This window comes from Pipistrellus kuhlii, unplaced genomic scaffold, assembly GCF_014108245.1.
Source record: "Pipistrellus kuhlii isolate mPipKuh1 unplaced genomic scaffold, mPipKuh1.p scaffold_m20_p_4, whole genome shotgun sequence".
Lineage (NCBI taxonomy): Eukaryota > Metazoa > Chordata > Mammalia > Chiroptera > Vespertilionidae > Pipistrellus > Pipistrellus kuhlii.
In genome coordinates, this window is record NW_023425540.1 from 84,693,479 (window position 1) to 84,713,922 (window position 20,444).

Sequence of the window (20,444 nt, forward strand, 5' to 3'; positions counted from 1 at the left end):
TAGGCACTTAGCTGTTTGGGAATATACTTAGAAATGAAATTGCTGGGTCATAAGTGCACATATACTCTGCTTCAGTAGATACTCCCAAATAGTTTTCAGAAGTACTACAAATTTACATTCCCAGCAGTATTGCATGAGGCTCCTCTAATTTCTGCACACTCTGTTTCTATCTTCTAGGAGAGAGGTAAAGCAGGCTTGCATAACTGAACTCCGAGTGTGTTCCTCGGTGGCTGTGTGGGTGGATATCATTGTACAATCATAATGAACAGTGGCCCCAAATAGCCAATAGTTTAGAGATGCAGATTTCTTCTCCAGTTTCCTTTATCCATGACCTTGATTCCTCACACTTGACCTCAGCTGCATCATTAGTATAAAGGGGCAAAAAGTCAATAGTGTCTGCCCTGCATACTTACCTGAGTTGGAATCTGCATGTAACTACTCCCCTACCCCCACATGCTCTCCCACTCATCCCTGGCTCTGGTCTCTCTGCCATCCAGTACTTCTGACCTATAAGGAGGGAGGAAGCCAGAGAAGAACCGACCCCCTTTCTTCCCTTTCTGTTCTTCACCCTTCTCCTTCTTTTCTCTGTCCCCTCTATTTCCTCTCCCCTTTGCTTTTCTTTATGCTATCTCTGCTTCCTCCTTCATGCCACAGCCAAGTCTTGATTACCCATTAAACTCTCACTGTCCTAGCAAGGGGAATGCAGATAAAACAGGCATGAGCTCCTCTGCTTAAGGACCTTAGAGTCTCAGGAAGCTTATTCAGAGCACTTCAATAAAAAAGAAGCTAAAAGGCAGTGATGTCATTTTACTTACTGAGAGAAAGATATTTTTTGGCATGGAATGTGGAATTTTTGCTATGCTTTTTTTCTTCTTCTTACATCTATAGCCTTTTAAAACACAAGGATCCCTTTGTGATATTAAAAAGCCCTCATACTCTTACACAATGAGTCATAGGAATTTCAGGACTATTGATTGAGAAAATGTGCAATGCCAAAAAGTTGCTATGAATTCATTTGTGCTCACAAATGCATATGCCTTTTAAGTCTTACCAACTTGACCATCTTTATGTGTAAGAGACAAATTGGTTAAGCAGACTCCAGAAGTGCTTGTTAAACACAGAATTTTCTGGACTTCTTGAAAATGTTCTATGGTCTTAACTCCACATAATTATTTTTCAGCAATTCTATCTTTGAATGGAAAATTATTGTGACCATGTACATTATTTGACGTCTGATGGAGTTGCCCAAATCTCTCTCCAATTTTTCCTTTTTCTTCTTTAAGAGACACAGGTTGGGGACCTGTGTGCACAAAATTACCCACCTCCAGCTTGCATGGTTGATCACATGGCCTTCTGAAATCCCAGCCAGATGGCAACAACCTGCAATGAATTCCACGGTGCTCGAGCTCCATCACAGAGCAGAGACCTCAACTGGAAGGTGGAACATTTATGCCAAAGACAGCCTGTCTCTGCATATAACTGTATATTTTTAAGCCTATTTTTATTCTAGTTTTGTGACTTCTCAGCATTATACAGAAATGGAATATTCTGACATTTAAATAAGGGAGATTTATCTTCCAAATTTAGTCTATTTGTGTCCAGAATCTTGTATTCTTCCTCTCTCCAGCTCCCCAGCTCACACCAAAGGTATTTTTTTTTCTCTTTAGCAAGTTGTTCAGTGACCCCAGAGATTATGGATACAGAGATTCTAGGCTCCAAATGCTATTATTTCCAGATCCAAGGTCATCTGACTTAAACTCAGGAGTTTAGAATTAATGAAACTAAAGTCCCAAGGGCAGTGATAAGGTGGTCTGGCTGACCTTACACTGTTTCAAGGCCACATATTAAGTCCCAGATCTGATCAGTGAGGCTTCCTTCCAGAGCAACTAGGCAAAAAAAAAAAAAAAAAAAAAAAAAGCGAGAGTTGGCCTCAAATCCGCAGACCCCAAGCTGTCCTCACTCCCAACCGCAGTTCAGAGCTCACAGTGGTTGAATCTGTTCTCCAGGAGAACGGGAGCCTGCCAATGATGATGCCCCAGATTTTCTACAAAGAAAGTCACTTCTTTGCCATTTCCAATTCCATTCGGGCTTCTGAGAAACTCAGAGTGCCCAATCCCTGAACAAGACATGAAACAGGATTGAAATGGGGTCAGTTCCCCTCTTGGTGTTCTCAGCAAATCCTAATGGGATCAGCAGCAACGTCACTCTGACGTCTTTGGCTTTGGATAGAAGTCGGTTTCCTGTGGGGAACTATGGGATTCTGTTGCTAGGACCTTTGCTTAGAACGTGCTTGCCCCCAGGATCAGCCTTGATTTCCAGGTTCCAAAGACTATTCCTGACCCCTTTTGCCTGTGACTTCACAGATTCTTTCCTTTCTTGGTCTCTTGCTGATTCTCAGATCAGTGAATCACTAGCTAAACAAGAAGGAAAGCCTTGTCATCTATAGTCAACACACTTTTTATTCTATTTTTTTAATTAATTTCAGAGAGGAAGGGAGAAGGAGAGATAGAAACATCAATGATTAGAGAGAATCATTGATCAGCTGCCTCCTGCACGCCCCCTACTGGGGATTGAACTGAAGAACAGGGCATGTGTTCTGACTGGGAATTGAACCCAAGACACTTCAGTCCACAGTCTGATGCTCTATCCACTGAGCCAAACCAGCTAGGGCATCACACTTTTGTTTAATCCCTCACCAAGAGTATTTGTGTTTTTTATTGATTTTTGAGAGGGAGGGAGGGAAGGAGAGAGAGAGAGAGAGAGAGAGAGAGAGAGAGAGAGAGAGAGAGAGAGAGAGAGAGAGAAAGAAAGAAAGAAACATTGAGTGGGAGAGAAACATAAATCAGTTGCCTTCCTTACACACCCAGACCAGATTAGGGATTAAACCTGCAATCTAGGTATGTTACCTGACCAGAAATCAACCCACAGCCTTTTGGTGTATGGAATCAAACTGATTGATTGCATCTCTCAGCCAAGGCTATAGTCAACACACTTTTATGAACCCACCTACTTGTGCCAAGATCTGTGCCAGGGACTGGAGATTCAGGAAGAACAAGGAAAGATCTTCACCCTGAATTAATTCACCTCCCATTGGGGAGGACATAGAAGCAACTGACAGTTATACTTGAATGTGACAGATTTTCTTGATGTCACAGGATCCCTGTGTATTCAGGGAAGACTTCCTGTAGATGGAGACCTCTGAACTATGAACCTGAAATATAGCCATTGTCAAGTTTTCAGCATGATACAACGCAACTGGTATATCCACAATAAATTGTTATGATGCTGGTGATACTAATGGCAGTTGTTACATATCTTGGAAGCGGAAAAGTTTAATCTGGACATTCTGCCTGCCGCTGAGGCCATGACCAGACTTTACTAGTGGTTGTTCTGGGGTAGGATTTCCTGGTGACATGCCTTCACACTGGAGCGCCATTGTTCAGATTTTTCATCCCTCACTTACCTGTAACAGCCTGCCTTCTATATGTGAGGAGACACTGGGCTTCCATGAACAACAGTTGAGTCTTGGGTTCGCCAAGCACACAGCTGGTCTCATCCAGTGACCCCACTGCTCCCAGGATACCCCAGACTTCTTAGCATGAAAGCTGAGACCTTTGCAATGAGTTCCTGCCCTCAGGCTTCTTCTTTGGTTACTTCTTCCTTCCCCCAGATCTCTGATCTCAAAACACTCCATGTTGTTTTACTGCCTATGGCCTTATGCAAATTCAATCATCTCATCTTGCCATAAGCACTGGTCTACAGGTCTGTCTCTTAGGACTCTAACTAAGCTTATAGGGACCAAAGACTGTGTTATACATCTCTGTATAAAAATACAGAGATGCTGACCCCATGCTAAGTGCTTAAGAACTTTAATGAATGGATGAATTAATGGACGGATGAATGAAAATGAGTGAGTGAATGAATGTGGGGAGGAGTAAGTCAAAACTAAATGTTGTCCATCAGTTGGAGTGTCGGCCCATACACCAAAAAGCATTAGTTTCCTTGACCAGAAATGAAACAAAATATTAAACCCAGCTTCTAAAATCCACATACTATTTCTTTCCATACAATCACTGCCTAGGGTCAGGTGCTTTGGCCAGAGACCAGGGAAAGAAAATATGTAGATGTGTAGGGTACATGTATGGGCTGTTGCTAGAAGATGCACTGCAGCAAATCCTCAGGCCCTGGGTGAAGCCTAAAGGGTATAGGTTCACAACTGACTTTTCACCACTGACCTGGGGGTGAATGCTCAGCAAGTCTGAAGGTTGCAAATCCTTTCCGGGAGCAATGCCCTTAGTGCTCAGACGGTCTTACAGAACAGGCTGAAATCTAATCTGAAAAGCAACTGTGGTCCCTGGGGAGGTGGGGGCAACAAGTCTGAGGGCTAAATAAAGAACTAATTTCTCTTAACATTGAACATAGATGGAGGCCTACCGTAAGCTTTCTCTCTGGACATGCATCCTTGGCCTCATAGGCAACGTGGGAGGGCATGGGAAAGAGAATGTGATCTACCCAAGCTTCCCTGGCTTTGGCAGGAAATAATGTGATCACCAGCAATACTGACTGCATAACAAGTGTGCTCCAGGCCCTGCATGTGTGCACCCTCATGAATTCCAACTGAACTCCCACGCGGTAGATGCTGTTGTCCTACATTCAGTAGGTGTTAGATCTGGTGCTCAGAGAGACTAAGCAGGTTCCTTAGTCTCTCTGGCGCCATCTGTAAAATGGGTGTGATAATGGCATCAGCCACATTAAGTTGATATGAGAGCTCATGGCTTAATTTCTGAAAATTCTAGTAGAGTGCCTGAAAGAGAAGAGAATTTCTATAACTTTGTTAAACAAAAGAATAGGAAAGTTGATGAATGAGTTGGGGATGGATATGTAAGAGGAGTATCTGGATCAAGATGAAGTGGGTAGCACTTGTTGAAGGTGGGAGTTGAATACAGGCGGTCTGGTTCTCATACCACCCCCTGGGACTATGTGGCCCTTACAGGATGATCCAACATGCTCCCCAAACGTTCGGGAAAGGGCAGCTCATTCCAGTGTTTTCTACCGGAAACCTTTCCCATGATGTGCTGGAGGGTGCCTACTTGAATTTTCATTCCTTACTTTTTGCAAATCTGAAAGTCGTGGCTTCTGCCTTGTAAGTGAGTGGATGGATGATGTGAGAGTCCATGCTGGTGGGTGGGCCCGCTGTCTGTGTCCTTTCTAACAGGATTCGCTCTGACCAATTCTGTATGTTTCCTGCAGCCTCTTGCAGCGTCACCCAAACTGCTAATGGCAGCCCGTCTCAGCCATACTGTGTGCACAGTGCTTTGTCTGATATCCTCGCCTCTTCCCTTCTAGATTTTACACCTTTCTGGCTCCTGTTTCCGGAAGCCCCACTCTGCCTTTTAGCTGGCGGCTTTAGGGAAGAGAGAGGTCTGTGACACCTGGTTTGACACATAGCCTTCCTAGGAGGGCACAGAACTCGAGGTTGGCAGAGAGACCATTGCTGGCAAGGCCTTCTCCCCTGAAGATAGATATAGGAAGATCCTCTGAACAGGTGTAACTTCCATGGATACAAAGGCATCCTCAAGTGCGTGAGCTTCCTGTCTGTCACTAGAGATGTACATAGACAGGAAGAGAGCTCTGGGCTCTCAGGGGCAGAGAGTAAGACAATACGGGGGCCTGGCTGCAAACTCCACGCTGCTCAGGCTCCCTCTCCTCCCAGGAGAGCGCTTAGCTTTTGTCTTTGCAGCAGGAATGAGTCCGCTGCAGGAGAGACATTTAATTGTCCCATTTACCAGCTCCCGTGTACAAGATCGCATCGACAGGGATCACGGCCTCTTTGTAACGGAGCCACTGACAGCCGAATGAACATCACAGCGCTGCTCCTCGCAGAAATGGCACTCGCTGCGTTGCCAGCTGAGGACATGCGGGCGACCAGCCTCCTGCACTGGGGCCCGCTGCAAGCTCCCTCCTGCTCTGCATTTTCTCTATTTATACAGCAGAAACGCTCACCCAGCAGACCTGGGCGTTTTGCAGTGCTGCCCAGTGTGCGCCTGGAGATGCAAGGAAAGAAACAAAGGGAAAATACAGGTTCAGCGCTTGCTCTGTGCTGCAGGCCACAAGAAACACCACAATCATAAAATATGGTCCCTCAACTCCCTCAAGGAGATTACAATGTACTTGAGTAAATTAAAAACGAAATAAGAAAGTATTTGGACTGCAGTTCAGTACAAGCGTTGCAGAAGGCTGTGAGGCGGGAAATGAATGACTGGAAAGCGATTGGAACGGGCTGCACTTGGCATTGAGAACTGCATTTTGTTCTCCTTTCCGGATGTGGGTCTGGCTTACCTGGTGGACTTATTCTAAGAAAGAGGGGCTGTTTGGATGGAGGGCAGGGGAAAGTCTTTATATTCACATTCTGAAAGGAATCAAGGTGATGCGTCTTATACCCAGATGGAGCCCGTTACAGGCGCACAAATCTGGCTGTCTGTGGGACAATACCAAAAGGAAAATGCGCTGGGAGTGCGACAGGACATGGTGAAAAGACCTATTTTTGTGTCCCCACAGACTCCAAAGCGTGGGAAGCCGGCGGCACACGGTATTTTTGAGGGGATGGCCTCAGAGTTTTTTGAGAAGGCGAAGCCCTACTGTAATTCTTGAACAAGGAGGTGGTGGCATTGAGTGGACAATGAGATAATGTGACAAGGTCTCCCATGACCTTTGCAACTCTGTGGAAGCCTGGAGAGCTGCTGGGAGGAAAGGACTTGAAATCAGGATAGCACTTCCCATCCCTTCGCCTGCGCCACTGAGTAACCAGCACCCTTCCTTGTGAAGCCTTTATAAAGATGCACATTTCCTATTTTCTCCTTCCATAAATACATATGCGGTTTAAATCCTGATTACAGAAGTTATACAAGCATATGTGGTTGTGGTACAATGGAAAACCCAAGGCTCATGGGCCATTTCATGCTACAAACTCAGAACTCAGGATTACATGCAATTGCACATATTCTCATTCACATACTCCTTAGGCGCCAGAAACAGAGGGGACTCGGATGTTCCCCTGGCACTTTTCAGCTGAGGGGCTACAGTTAAAGGGAGACGGGCTTTGACAGCCACTTGGGGCCCTGGGACATGAAGGGAGCAGAAAATGATATCACTACATACGTCCGAGACCTCCAGGGAGTCAACACATCTGTGAAAAGGAGATTAGAAAAAAACTGTCCATCAAAGCAAAGCAAGTACAGGAAGGCTTGCCATCTGTTTGAAGCTCTGAGAAATTAACACCAAATTGAGTATGGAGGTCTAAATGTATACTACTTAAATGGTGTGGTAATTACAGTAAAAAAAAAAAAAAATTCATACTACTGCTGGTGCATTGAAAGTCCCTGGACTGTGATGGAAGCAAACCCAGAACCCAATGGCAGGAGTGCGTCTGTAGCTCGGAAGCCCTCTGGGCGTAGGGGGAGAACAAGTCTGCTGAAGATGAGCTCACAATCAAAAGTGACTAATGTCACAGGGAAGTAATCCACCATGAGACGCAGCACACCCAACAAATAAGACAGGAACCTTAAGAACCAAGGGAGTGGGGAGGAGGCAGGGCAGAGAATAACCCAAAGGCTGTAGGGTTGAAATTATTAAATATAAAAGTTTTTAAAATAACAGAGGAGTAGGACATCACGATCAAAAGAACTGGCAGAACTTTTTTTAAAAAAGCCAGATGAATGTCACAATTAAAATAGATGAAAATTAATACATAAAGCTAAATATTACTAATGAAGGAAAAAATGAACTGGAAAATGTGCAAATCATCTAACACCAGGACAGAGAGATAAAGGGATGGGAACTATTCAAACAAAGTTAATAACCTGGAGGATAGGATAAGAAGGTCCAGAAGAGCTTAAACAAAATTGTCAACATGGAAAAAAGACAGGATTATCGTGTGTCATTAGAGAACTGTGTTACCTCTCACTGCACACTTATTAGAATGGCTAACATCCAAAGCACTGAGAACATTAATCTGCACGAGTGAGGATGTGGAGCAACCCCATTCCCTGCTGGTGGGAACGCACAATGCCATGGCTGCTTCGGAAGGCAGTTTGGCCATTTCCTACAAAGCTAAACATGCTAGCAGCCTCACCGTGCAATCTAGCGATATGCTCCTAGGCATTTACCCAAATGCGCTGAAAACTTGCATTCACAGACAAAACCTGCACATGACTGCTTATAGCAGCTGTATTCATAACTGGCTAATCCAGGGAGCATCCAAGATGTCCATCAGCAGGTGAATGGACAAACAGACTATACCTCTATGTGATGGAATATTATTCGGCAATAAAAAGAAGCAAGCTATCAAATTATTGAAAACACACAAAAGAACCTAAGTACATGCTGTTCAGTGAAAGAAGCTTGTCTGAAAAAAGCTGCATACTCTTTGGTTCCAACCATATGATGTTCTGGGAAAGGCAAAACTAGAGAGACCGTTAACAGACCAGTGATCGCCCGGGATTGGGATGGAGGGAGGGAGAGATGAATAGTTGGAGCACTATGTAAAAATACACTATGGTACTGCAATGGTGGATGCTTAGCATTCGTACTCGGCAGCACCCATAGACCTACAAAGCAAAGAATGAACCACAATGTAAATTATGGACTTTAGTTAATAATAATGTATCAAGATTTATTCATAAATTGTAAAAAAAAAAAAAAAAAAAAAAAAAAAAAATTAAAAAAATGGCCACTTCCAGTGTCAGAAGTTAATGGGGGAAAGTGCAAGGAATGGGGGCTAGGAGTATGTGGAAACTATACTTTCTACTCTAAAAATGAAAGTCCATTAATTTTTTTTTTAAGATAGGATGGCGAGAGTTAATATGCAAAGCAGCAATGAGTGCGATTTTTCCAGAATTGAAGTTATGCTTCACCAGGTTGAAAAGCAGAGCAAATAAAACAAACCCACACCCAGATTCCACACCACAAAGTGAAATTCACAAAAGCAAGTAGAGAGAAAATAGAAATTACATAGCAAGTAATTATGAGCCGACTTCTAATAACAGCTGCCGTCTAGATCGGAAGAAAACTCATAACATCTTCAAAAGGTCAAGAAACAATAACTGCCGACTTAGCTTTCTGTGTCCCATCGAATCAGTCAAGAGCTAGAACAAACCTCCAGCGGTACACACTGATTCCCCGAAACATAGAAAGGGAGCAGTAGAGCAATATGAAAACAGTCATTTTATTAAGTTCTTCAAGAGGGAGCCACTAATCAGGTGGACTGTTTCCTTTGTTGTGCTCTGCATGTCTCTTGTATCTTAGAGATCACACACACACACACACACACACACACACACACACACACACACTTCTAGCTTCCATTTAGCATTATATGCAACCTCCTTGATTTTCACTGCGCTTGGAGGGTAGTGTGTAAAGGCTGAATCCTAGTCTAAGTGCCATAGTTGAGTGAATTGCTACAGTTAGTGTGATTGCTAGGCATTCAGATCAGAAAATTTCCTCCTAAGTCGCAACTGGATAAAAAGCACGTAAAAGGGAGACAAAATAGTGCTAAGCATGCCTATTACCTTATTTCCTTTGAAAACCCTACTCGCTTCTTTAATTGCTTACTGGAGCCAGAGGTGTTTAATTTGTAAGGGGCCATTCAGAGCTGGTTGGGATGCTTCCTTTCAATCAATGCTTTGAGGCCTAATGCATTGTTTGTTGGGTGACCTTTTGGGATAATCCTGGATGTTCTTTTAAATTGAGGACGATGGTATGCCAGGCACTGAGCTGGGCATTTTCTTCACAACAGTACCTCGAAGGCTGGGTTCCTGTGATTCAGGCACTACATTTTGTAACTTTATGTATGTGAGTTCATTTGATCCTCACCACAAACCTGGGAAATATACCCATTTCACAGGCAAGATAACTGTAGCTCCAAAGTCACAGCTAGTTATGACTGGACTGCAGGTCTTTCCACTATAGCTGCTGCCGTTAACCTGCTCCAGGATTGGGTATATTTGGGGATAAGATAGAAAAAAATAGAATGGGCAGAACATAATGATAATGACATAAACAAACAAACAAAAAAGGGGACTGTGCCAAACTATAAATTATCTCATTTCACCTTCCTACAACAGACAGTAAGTAGATATTGTTATCATTACCTTCACTCAACAAGTGACTGATGCAGACCAGGAAAGCTCAGTAATTTGCCTCCAGGTCACACAGCCACAGGTCATGCATGTGTATCCAATACCCAAAGATGCTTGCCCCAGAGTGCATGCCCCCCTTCTCACTGCCTGTGGGCCGTGTCTTCCGTGCAGGTGAGATGGAGGAGCTGGAGACGCTGTGGCTCACAGGGATCTGCCACCACGAGAAGAACGAGGTGATGAGCAGTCAGCTGGACATCGACAACATGGCAGGCGTGTTCTACATGTTGGCGGCCGCCATGGCCCTCAGCCTCATCACCTTTATCTGGGAGCATCTCTTCTACTGGAAGCTGCGCTTCTGTTTCACAGGCATTTGCTCGGACCGGCCTGGGCTGCTCTTCTCCATCAGCAGGGTGAGTACCCCTGGCGGCCACTTTCTTTTGCAGTAGCAGGTCCATCGGGAGTCCAGAGAATCAGGGGGTCTTGAATTCTTGCAGGAGGGGGTCTGAACCTTGGGTGTTTATAAACCGCGATTCACAAACCCAGATGATTATAGAAGCAGACTGGGCACAAGAAAGGCAGCACCAATGATGTGAAAAATAGCTTCTGAACTTGAGTTTCTGAGTGAGGGGACAATGGAGGAACCCAGGACCTGTGACAACTCCATAATCCTTTCCATGCCGGGAGGGGGCAGTCCTCCTCAATAGAGAATGGGAATGCAGAGCTAATATCATCAGGTCTTCTTATTTGTAAATGAGAAAGTAGTGGTCTGGTTTTGTATGAAACCTTTCTATTTTAAATATTAGTAACCAATTTCATTAAAAAAACACCAAAAAAAACATCATGTGGGCCAAACAAAGCTGTCTATGGCCTCCATCAATAGCAGCCAGGCGTGCTATACCTCACTAGTAACATCCCTATGCAGGATATGACAGTGTGTGCATGCGTTCCAACAGAACGTGCAGGACAAAACATAATCTGCTCACACAGCCACACTTTGTGCACACACCCCAACAAAACATGGGAAAGCATGTGCTGGGCAGTAGTGTCTGCAATGAAACCAGACGTGAAGACCCATGAGAAAATGCACACGCATCAAACAAGACAAAATACACATTCAACCCAACAGACACTACAGCACAGAGTACACAGGCTATGGGTGTTCGCATGCAATTCAAGAAAATCTTTTATTCTGCATAACATGGTATGTGTATGTTGCCGTAGAAAGCACATGTGACATAGTAATTCACCAGTAATGATAACAATCATAGAAAATGCTTATATTTATGGAGCACATATATGTTCCAGGCATAAGAACTTTTTACCCTCTACCTCATGAAACCTAGAAACCAACTCTATGAGGTAGGTACTGTAATTAGCTCCAGATTACAGATGGGGGAACTCAGAGTTATGAGTTTAGGGGACTTATCAAAGGACACACAGTTGTGGTGGAGCTATGGTTTGAATCTAAATAGTGTACCATCCAGAGCTTGCACTCTTACACAAGCAACAGATACCAAACACAAGTGACACAAGAGATTTGATACGAATCATACTATACAATATACTAGTATATGTGTATACAACTCATATAATGTGTTTGTATATTCAACATAATCTAATAATTTACTTGCATCATAATAAAAACACATACATACTTATTGTTTACTCATCCTCTAACATAATATAACATTATCTGTCTACTAGAGGCCCAATGCATGAAATTTATGCAAGGGGCTCAGCCCTTGCAGGCCCTCCTCCCCCTGCTTCGTCTGGAAGGTCCTTCGGCTATCCAGTCTAATTAGCATATTACACTTTTATTATTATAGATTTGGTATCAATCATCTATCTGTTCATCTATTTCTCCATCTATCCATCCATCCATCCATCCATCCATTCATCCACCTATTCATTCATTCATTCATGTCTCTTCATCCATTCATCCACCCACCTACCCATCCATCCATTCAATCTGTTTATCTCCCTATTTCTCTCATTTACTCTCCTTGGAAATTTTTTCGCTCTGAAAGAGTTTAATGACTTTGGATTTGAAACATGGTGAAAAATATTTCTTAAAAACATCTAATTTTGTATGCTAAGCTTATCAAGGAAACAAAATAATTGTTTAAAAATGAATTTTTGTATTCTTAGCATTTAGTGATTTAAAAAACTTTGGAGACTCAGAAGGTACACATTAGCTTAGTGAGAAGGATTTCAATGGCACAGTAAACTTGAGTTTGGTGCAAATACTATTTCTTAATTAGCTTGATGGCATCTAAACACACAGATTGCTTAAAAATAACAGCGTGCATGCATACAGCTAGGTGTGCCAACTTTAAGCTAATTCTCTCTGTCAGTTACTAAAGACTTTCCATATCCAAAGATTCTGGGATTATTATGAGCAAAATGCACACTGTTGCATTTACTTATAAATCCTGCTTGTGTTTGGAAGAGCATTTCCTCTGTCTGAGATACCATTAAGAAGCCAAGTTGATAGGATCATTATTATAAGAAATGAACTAAATCCCTCACTTGTGTTCCGAGCATCTTGAAGAATGGGAGTGTCCGGGAGGAGACTGAGCCCACAGGAGCAGCTGTTGTTGTGTTGTGCCTTCGCGGGCTGGCAGAGCTGGAATTTGAACATCAGCCTCCCTTCCCTAAGCCAGAGTGCTTCCCATAGGAGCACTGAAGGCACTTGTGTGCACCCTTGAAACTCCCAGCCATCCTCACTTGTACCCTCAAAGGTTGCAGGGAGTCCTGCTTGAGCAACTACCCTCCCTCCTTCTCCCCAGACAAGATTTGTCTTTTAAAATAAGCACAGCTTGTGAATAGAAAGATCTCCTCCTTAATGTGATTTTCTCATTCCCAGTTTACCTAATAAACCTCTCTCTCGTTTATTAGGGGAACTCAGAATGGGCTTAGCCCCCGATGCTGTGCCTAGAAGTGCTTCTGAGTTGCTAAAAGTGTTCTTCCTTTTCTGGCCAAGGGCCAGCATGCATTTTTTAAGCTGGTCTTATGTGCCTATGCACACACATGCTACCTTACATATATATTTACATGCAGTGCAGAAAAAAACAAAACACCAAAGCAAAAATGTTTACACTGTGCACACACCATTATTTTCTGTTAAATAAAACCTGAAGTGGGGAATTCCAAAGCAAAGAGCCTACTTTCCTACAAATATGAGATCACAAGGACACAATGAATGATGCCTAGTGTGTAAATGAGAGCCTAGGCCATTGTCTCTAATCCTCAAAATATCAGATGTGGTTGATTTGATCACACCCATCCTGTGAATGAAGAAACGGAGTCCCAACATGTTAGAATGGGGCCCTCCTGTTCACTTAAGTTTCCTTGAAACAACAGAGGTCTTCTCACTTCATCTCTCATGTCAGAAAAATAAGCATGAGAGAGGAACCTTTGCCTATGTGTTAGGGTTGGGTCTCCTGTTTCTGTCAGTGTCAGACGCCTTTTAATCCGAAATTCACTTCTACCCCAAGGCAGGGTTTCTGCACACAAGCTAAGTCTCTCCATCACCATTTCTCTTTATAGCATATTGATCAGCCAAACAATAGACATCAAGTTATTGCGACACACAGACACACACAGCCCTCTTTGTGGGCTTGTCCCTTGGGAAGCTCCTGGATAATTTAAACCAATACAAACCTGAGATCCATGCCTGTGTGGAGCTGCCCGGGGAGAAGGCCAAGCTCAAAGAAGCCATTTATTTAACATTAGAACTGAGCTTCTCCCACTGCTGTGGCCTTTGTCTCCTACAACTTCCCCAACTGTGCTCTCTAGTCTGCAGGATCCCCTTAACATTTGTTTTCTCTCTGCAATGCTTTCCCTCTCATGTACAAAAAATATTTACTGTCACCAGCAAAAAGAACTGCCTCGGTTGTCTACTGAGATGTAAGGAATGGGGGACACTGCAGATCCAAGGACCAGGAAGAAGGAACCCAGACTCCTTTCCCCATGAGCTCAGATGGGGCAGCTGGAAACAGTGAAAAAAGCTGGCTCATCCACACCTGGGACCAATAGCCCACTGTGGGTTCAAGAGGGCACCTTATTTCCACAAACTATAAAATGCAGTCAGGATCTATGGATAACAGAGAGGAGAAAAGAGAGAACTCCGCAGGAAGGAAAGAACACCAGCCCAGGGATTTGGTTCCTGAGGAGGGGTTTGGTTGCTTGCCTAAGCAGGAGGCCACAGTGGCTTTGTAGAACAACCTTTTGGTAGCAAAGGGTAGCAGGCCTTGCTTTGGAGGTCTCACAAAATGGGCAGCGCATATTCATGCTGGTGTGAAAGGAGAGGTAGGGTGACACAGGAAGGGCAGATCAGGGGGAAAAAAGCAGCTCAAACATTTGTAATAAGGAGGAGATAGAGGCTCCTGGCAGGCAAACAGGAAGCCACACAGGACACGGAGAAGGAGACTAAAGACAAAGCTGCAGGAAGATGGGGAAAGGGCGAGATGCCAGGGCCACACAGCCCAAGGTTGAGTGTCAGAGAAAGAGATGCTCAAATTGTACGTAGGCTTTTCTGTTGACCTCTCTTAGAAGGCTAGCATGGAAACTGTCTCTAGAAAATTACAAGAAAAATACAGCAGGCTTGAGGCTGTCACAGTTCCTTGAGCATCTCTGCGGGTTAAACTCATCCCCACCATGGGGAACTGATGGAGCTACTATTATCACAGTCCACAGTTAATCACATATACTTTTCACAAGTTCATTGCCGAAGTCAGCAGCAGCTGCCGCGTTCACTTTTACAAACCCCTCTCAGGCTGGCTCCTCATCAGTCTTGGGAGTACCAGGTCAAATCCCGCAGGCTTGATCTGATTTTTCTTTTTAGGTATGACTGCCAAAACTTTGGAGCAGGAGTGGGGAACAGGGGTCTGCAAAACACAATGTCACCGGTGCTCTCTTGCCTACTAATGCACATGAATTGAATTCTTCCCTTGAGTTACTATTAAGTAGAATTAAACAGCTATTTTTAAGAATGGAAGAAAGTGTAGCGGAAAACAAGAGACATATAGATGGACATGCCTATATTTGAGCTCCCCAGGAGTCTGTAAGTCACTCAGTCTCTATGTGGATTTAAATGCAGCACACTGTGTCATCAGGAATCTCCACTGTCCCTCGCAGCTAAATCCCAACACTATGTTTAGCAAATTCACACAAAAACAAACACATGAAGACTATATCAAGTGAGGTAAGAGAAAAGTTTGAGAGAGTGGCCCCAAAGGTTTGACCTACATCATATCTCTCTATCCCCTGGGTTCTCCTTTTCTCTATGGTGGCTTCACTCTCAGGATAATGTCCCCACATGGTGGCAAGACTAGTCCCCTAAAAGTGCTACTTGTATCCTAGCATCTATGTCTATTCCTAAAAGAAATTAAAAAAACCCATCTGATTCATCACACATAGATATCATGCCTAACCTGAATCAGAAAGGATTTTCTGACTGACCTACATGGGTCTCATGACTTGACTGATAGCTTCAGTGTGAGGGTACATATATAGTGTATAATAGGTTGTCCTTTTATGTTAATTTAGTTTGGTTGTCAATAGCTGATTCTCTGGTATCCAAATTCCAAAGATGATTCTGAGAAATTTTAATAAAAAAGCATGATTTGGTGACCTGGGTATTGGCAGGGTTAATTAAATAGCCTTACATGTCAATTTGGAGGCACTGAGACCCTCATAGTTATATGAACATTCATTGATACCTTTTCTCAGGCTTCATGTATGACTATTTGCAAAAAGTGTTTGGTAATCTTGAGCCAGAGAGAAAAGATAAGCCTGATACTTTGCCACTGGTCTCATCCATTTAGGAAACATTATCAGGCTTTGTATTGGATTTTGCTTTGTTTCTCCAGGGCTCTTACGAGAAGGCCATATCTGACCTTTGCAGATAGAGTTCAGGTGTGGAGTGGTTTCCTTTGCTTGCTGCTGCTGATGATGTGTTATGTCACTTCCCACAGGGCATTTACAGCTGCATTCACGGGGTGCACATTGAAGAAAAAAAGAAGTCTCCAGACTTCAACCTGACTGGCTCACAGAGCAACATGCTAAAATTCCTTCGGTCGGCCAAAAACATGTCCAACATGAACTCCTCGAGAATAGATTCTCCCAAAAGAGCTGCCGACCTTATCCAAAGAGGTTCCCTGATCATGGACATGGTTTCAGATAAGGGAAACTTGATATATTCAGACAACAGGACCTTTCAGGGGAAAGACAGCATTTTTGGGGACAACATGAATGAACTCCAAACATTTGTGGCCAACAGGCACAAGGACAACCTCAATAACTATGTGTTCCAGGGTCAGCACCCTTTGACCCTCAACGAATCTAACCCTAACACGGTGGAGGTGGCCATGAGCACAGAATCCAAAGGGAACTCCAGGCCCCGGCAGCTTTGGAAGAAATCCATGGACTCTCTACGCCAAGATTCAATGACCCAGAACCCAGTCTCCCAGAGGGAGGAGGGAACATTGGAGAATAGGACCCACTCCCTAAAGAGTCCCAGATACCTTCCAGAGGAGGTGGCCCACTCAGACATTTCAGAAACTTCGAGTCGGGCCACGTGCCACAGGGAACCTGACAATAATAAGAGCCACAAGACCAAGGACAACTTCAAAAGGTCTCTGGCCTCCAAGTATCCCAAGGACTGCAGCGAGGTTGAGCGCTCATACTTGAAAACCAAATCGAGCTCCCCCAGGGACAAGATCTACACCATTGATGGTGAGAAGGAGCCCAGTTTCCATCTAGATCCTCCCCAGTTTGTTGAAAACATATCCCTTCCCGAAAACATGGACTTCCCAGATGCCTACCAGGACCACAGTGAGAACTTTCGCAAGGGGGACACTCTGCCCATGAACAGAAACCCTCTGCACAATGAAGATGGGCTTCCCAACAATGACCAGTTTAAGCTCTACTCCAAGCACTTCACCTTGAAGGACAAGAGTTCCCCACTCAGCGAGGGCAGCGACCGCTACAGGCAGAACTCCACACACTGCAGGAGCTGCCTTTCCAACCTGCCCACCTATTCAGGCCATTTCACCATGAGGTCGCCCTTCAAGTGTGATGCCTGCCTTCGGATGGGGAACCTCTACGACATTGATGAAGACCAGATGCTTCAGGAGACAGGGACTCCAGCCACCCAGGAGGAGGTCTACCAGCAGGACTGGGCACAGAACAACGCCCTCCAGTTCCAAAAGAACAAGCTGAGGATTAGCCGTCAGCATTCCTATGATAACATCCTCGACAAGCCTAGGGAGATAGACCTTAGCAGGCCCTCTCGGAGCATAAGCCTCAAGGACAGGGAACGGCTTCTGGAGGGAAATTTGTACGGGAGTCTTGTTAGTGTCCCCTCTAGCAAACTCTTGGGGAACAAAAGCTCCCTCTTCCCCCAGGGTCTGGAGGACAGCAAGCGGAGCAAGTCTCTCTTGCCAGACCACACCTCCAATAACCCTTTCCTCCACTCCTATGGGGATGACCAACGCTTAGTCATTGGGAGATGCCCCTCAGACTCCTTTAAACACTCGTTGCCATCCCAGACAATGAATGACAACTATCTTCGATCCTCCTTGAGGTCAACGGCATCGTACTGTTCCAGGGACAGTAGAGGCCACAGCGATGTGTATATTTCTGAGCATGTTATGCCTTATGCTGCAAATAAGAATAATACGTACTCTACCCCCAGGGTTTTGAATTCCTGCAGCAATAGACGTGTGTACAAGAAAATGCCTAGTATTGAATCTGATGTTTAAACCTTCCATTAATGTTTTAACTATAGGGAAACATACGTAATGGCCAACATTCTGGAGAGGAAATGTTGGATGTCCAATAGTGCTCTGCAAAGAAGAAGAGGATTTAGGAAGGTATTTTATTTTTGTTGGTTCTTTTGCACATGGCTCCATGCCATAGTCTTCCACTCAAGGAATCTTGTGAGGTGTGTGCTGAGAATGGCAGATACCAGATAGGTGAGTCCTTAACCAAAAATAATAAATCAAAGGGCAAGTCTTCTGGACATGCCCACTAGGTGTGTTGGCAATAATGATGCCTTGGATGCCAGTGGTGATGTTGTGATTTCCTATATTCCAAATTCCATTAAGCCTGTCCACCATGCAATTTTCTCATCATAAACACTTAACGGTTTCTCTAATACAGAATAAGCAATATGGTATGCATGTAAATCCGACACAGACCAAATAAAACAGTTAAGAATGCATCTGCACTGTAGCGAGATTGACATGTGCAAGAGATTAGGAAGTTTGGCTTTGTAACCATTTCAACTTTTTTGTCATGCCTTCCATCACAGTCCAAGCCCAACCCCCAGAACTCCAGGCTCCCCCAAAGAATAGCAAATCAGTGTGTTTCGTGCTAACTATGCTACCTTCATTATAGTCCATTTCCAAGACACATCTGGAGTAAAAGGCCAGAAGGGCTCTCAGGCAGAGAGCTATAAGATTCCTGGATGTCCATTTGTGTGTTTCACAGACGAGCTCTCATCCTTGGCTTCGCTGGTCTTGTTCAGGACTGCATAAATTAAGACATTTATGTCTTCGATATCTAAGTGTGGATCTTCTGTCTATGACACAGTGGCCCTTATAGTTTATTCCGAAGACTCCTGTGTATGTAAGTTTGCATTTCCCCCCTTCTGGTGATGACTCAGGGCTGTATAGTATCTGTTATCCCTTTCCTTCCAGAGTAACCATAGCTCGTTGAGTCCCCAAACAGCCATGGTGGCTCTGATCAACTGTGTGTTACTGTTTCCAGGGTTGTTAATGTGGTGGCAGGCACCAACAGCCATATGTGTGCTGTGATCTGTAAGAAGTACAATGCCATCTGTCTGCAGAAGGCTGGTGTGGTTTTAGGTTTATGTTTCTTACCGTCATGGAATTCAGTTGGACACTCATTTTCACCCCAGCCTCCTCAAAGCAAAAGCCTTCAAAACATGTTGAGAGACACTCATGCATCTACCCTGAGCATCCTCCAAATTGTGGGTAAACATCAGTGGGACAAGCGAGTACTCTCTTCTGAAATATTCACCCTGAGGGAGGCTAACTGTTTCATTGGCACCAACAGAGACAGATGAAAAATTCCTCAAAGCATTTGTCATTTCTGAGTCCCCTCTGGTATCTCATTCTTAATCTATCCAAACCTGTGCATCTGTGTTATGAAGTGATACTCATCTAACAAGATTGGGGGAGAAAAGGGAATCTTTATACCTGGGAAGCTCTTAGCGCCATACCTGGCACATGCAAAGTGCCTACATAAATAAATAAAGACAGTTGTAATGTTATGATACTTTATCAGACCAGAATTTTAATATTTAAGGATTAAATATTATAAAGTCCACAAACAATAGTAAACATTTTATACAGTTTTAATCTAATAATTAGTGTATTTTAAATACATTAATATCTCTGAAATATTGGGAGAACTAGCCATCAGTTTTTTTTCAGAGTAACTCAGTCTGTTTTGGCAACATGCTGCAGAAACCCTAAGCTAATGTAGACTAGCTTGACGGTTGTTACCTCCTGCATGTTGCTTTGGGTTCTTGGAAAAGGGGACAGAGTGGCAGGTTGAAACGTTATCCTGTTTCTTTTATGCATGGTGTGTTCTGTTTTGTAGGTAGTGTTTTCCCATGAGTGGGCAGGTGCCAGAAATAATTCTCTTGGAGCTTGAGAATTCACTGAATGACTCCATCTTTGGGAAAGTGTACCCAATTTACAGTATTTCCAGGATGATGAAAGCTGGTTGGAATAAATTTCAATCAGTGATAGAGAGTCTGTGGAAGCAATGGGTGAGGAAGGTGTCCCATCAACCTAGAGGTAGAAGGAAAAAAATAAAGGGCTGACTAGACGCTGATGTCAAATGCACTTGGACACTGTATTTTATTTTATGGATGTTGCACCTTTGCTGCCCCTAGACCCAACAATGGAAGAATGTATACCAAAGGACCTTGAATAGTTAACCCAATTTCTAATCTTAGGCCTACCATTGATTGTCTTATAGAACATTCTGCCCTTGCCCTTCCATTGCATTCCAGACCTATCTTCCCCCAGCCAGGATTTCCCCACAAGTTTGTCATGTATTTGCATGACATGAATTAAAAAGTCTCCCCAGAATACAGAAAAGTGGTATGTCATTTACCTAAAGAGGCTTTGTCTTCCTCCAGTGTCCTCAAAACGCTTGGGGCTGCCACTGTGATAGAGACCTCTAGGGGGAGTACAAATTACACATGGAGTGATTCCCTGGCTCCCAAGCCTTCTAATAACAGCATTATTTCTGCTGTTAATCCCA

General features: G+C 43.8%; 1 protein-coding gene across 1 annotated transcript in view; it reads left to right on the plus strand.

Moving 5' to 3' along the window:
- The window catches only part of GRIN2A (glutamate ionotropic receptor NMDA type subunit 2A), a 356,036-nt gene extending 336,044 nt beyond the window's left edge, over positions 1-19,992 (plus strand). Inside the window, exons 13-14 of the mRNA XM_036410378.2 lie at positions 10,311-10,549; positions 16,118-19,992. Coding sequence (XP_036266271.1) covers positions 10,311-10,549; positions 16,118-17,905 — 2,027 coding nt within the window. The 3' untranslated portion in view covers positions 17,906-19,992. The remainder of the gene's footprint in view (positions 1-10,310; positions 10,550-16,117) is intronic.
- The last annotated feature ends 452 nt before the right edge of the window (positions 19,993-20,444 follow it).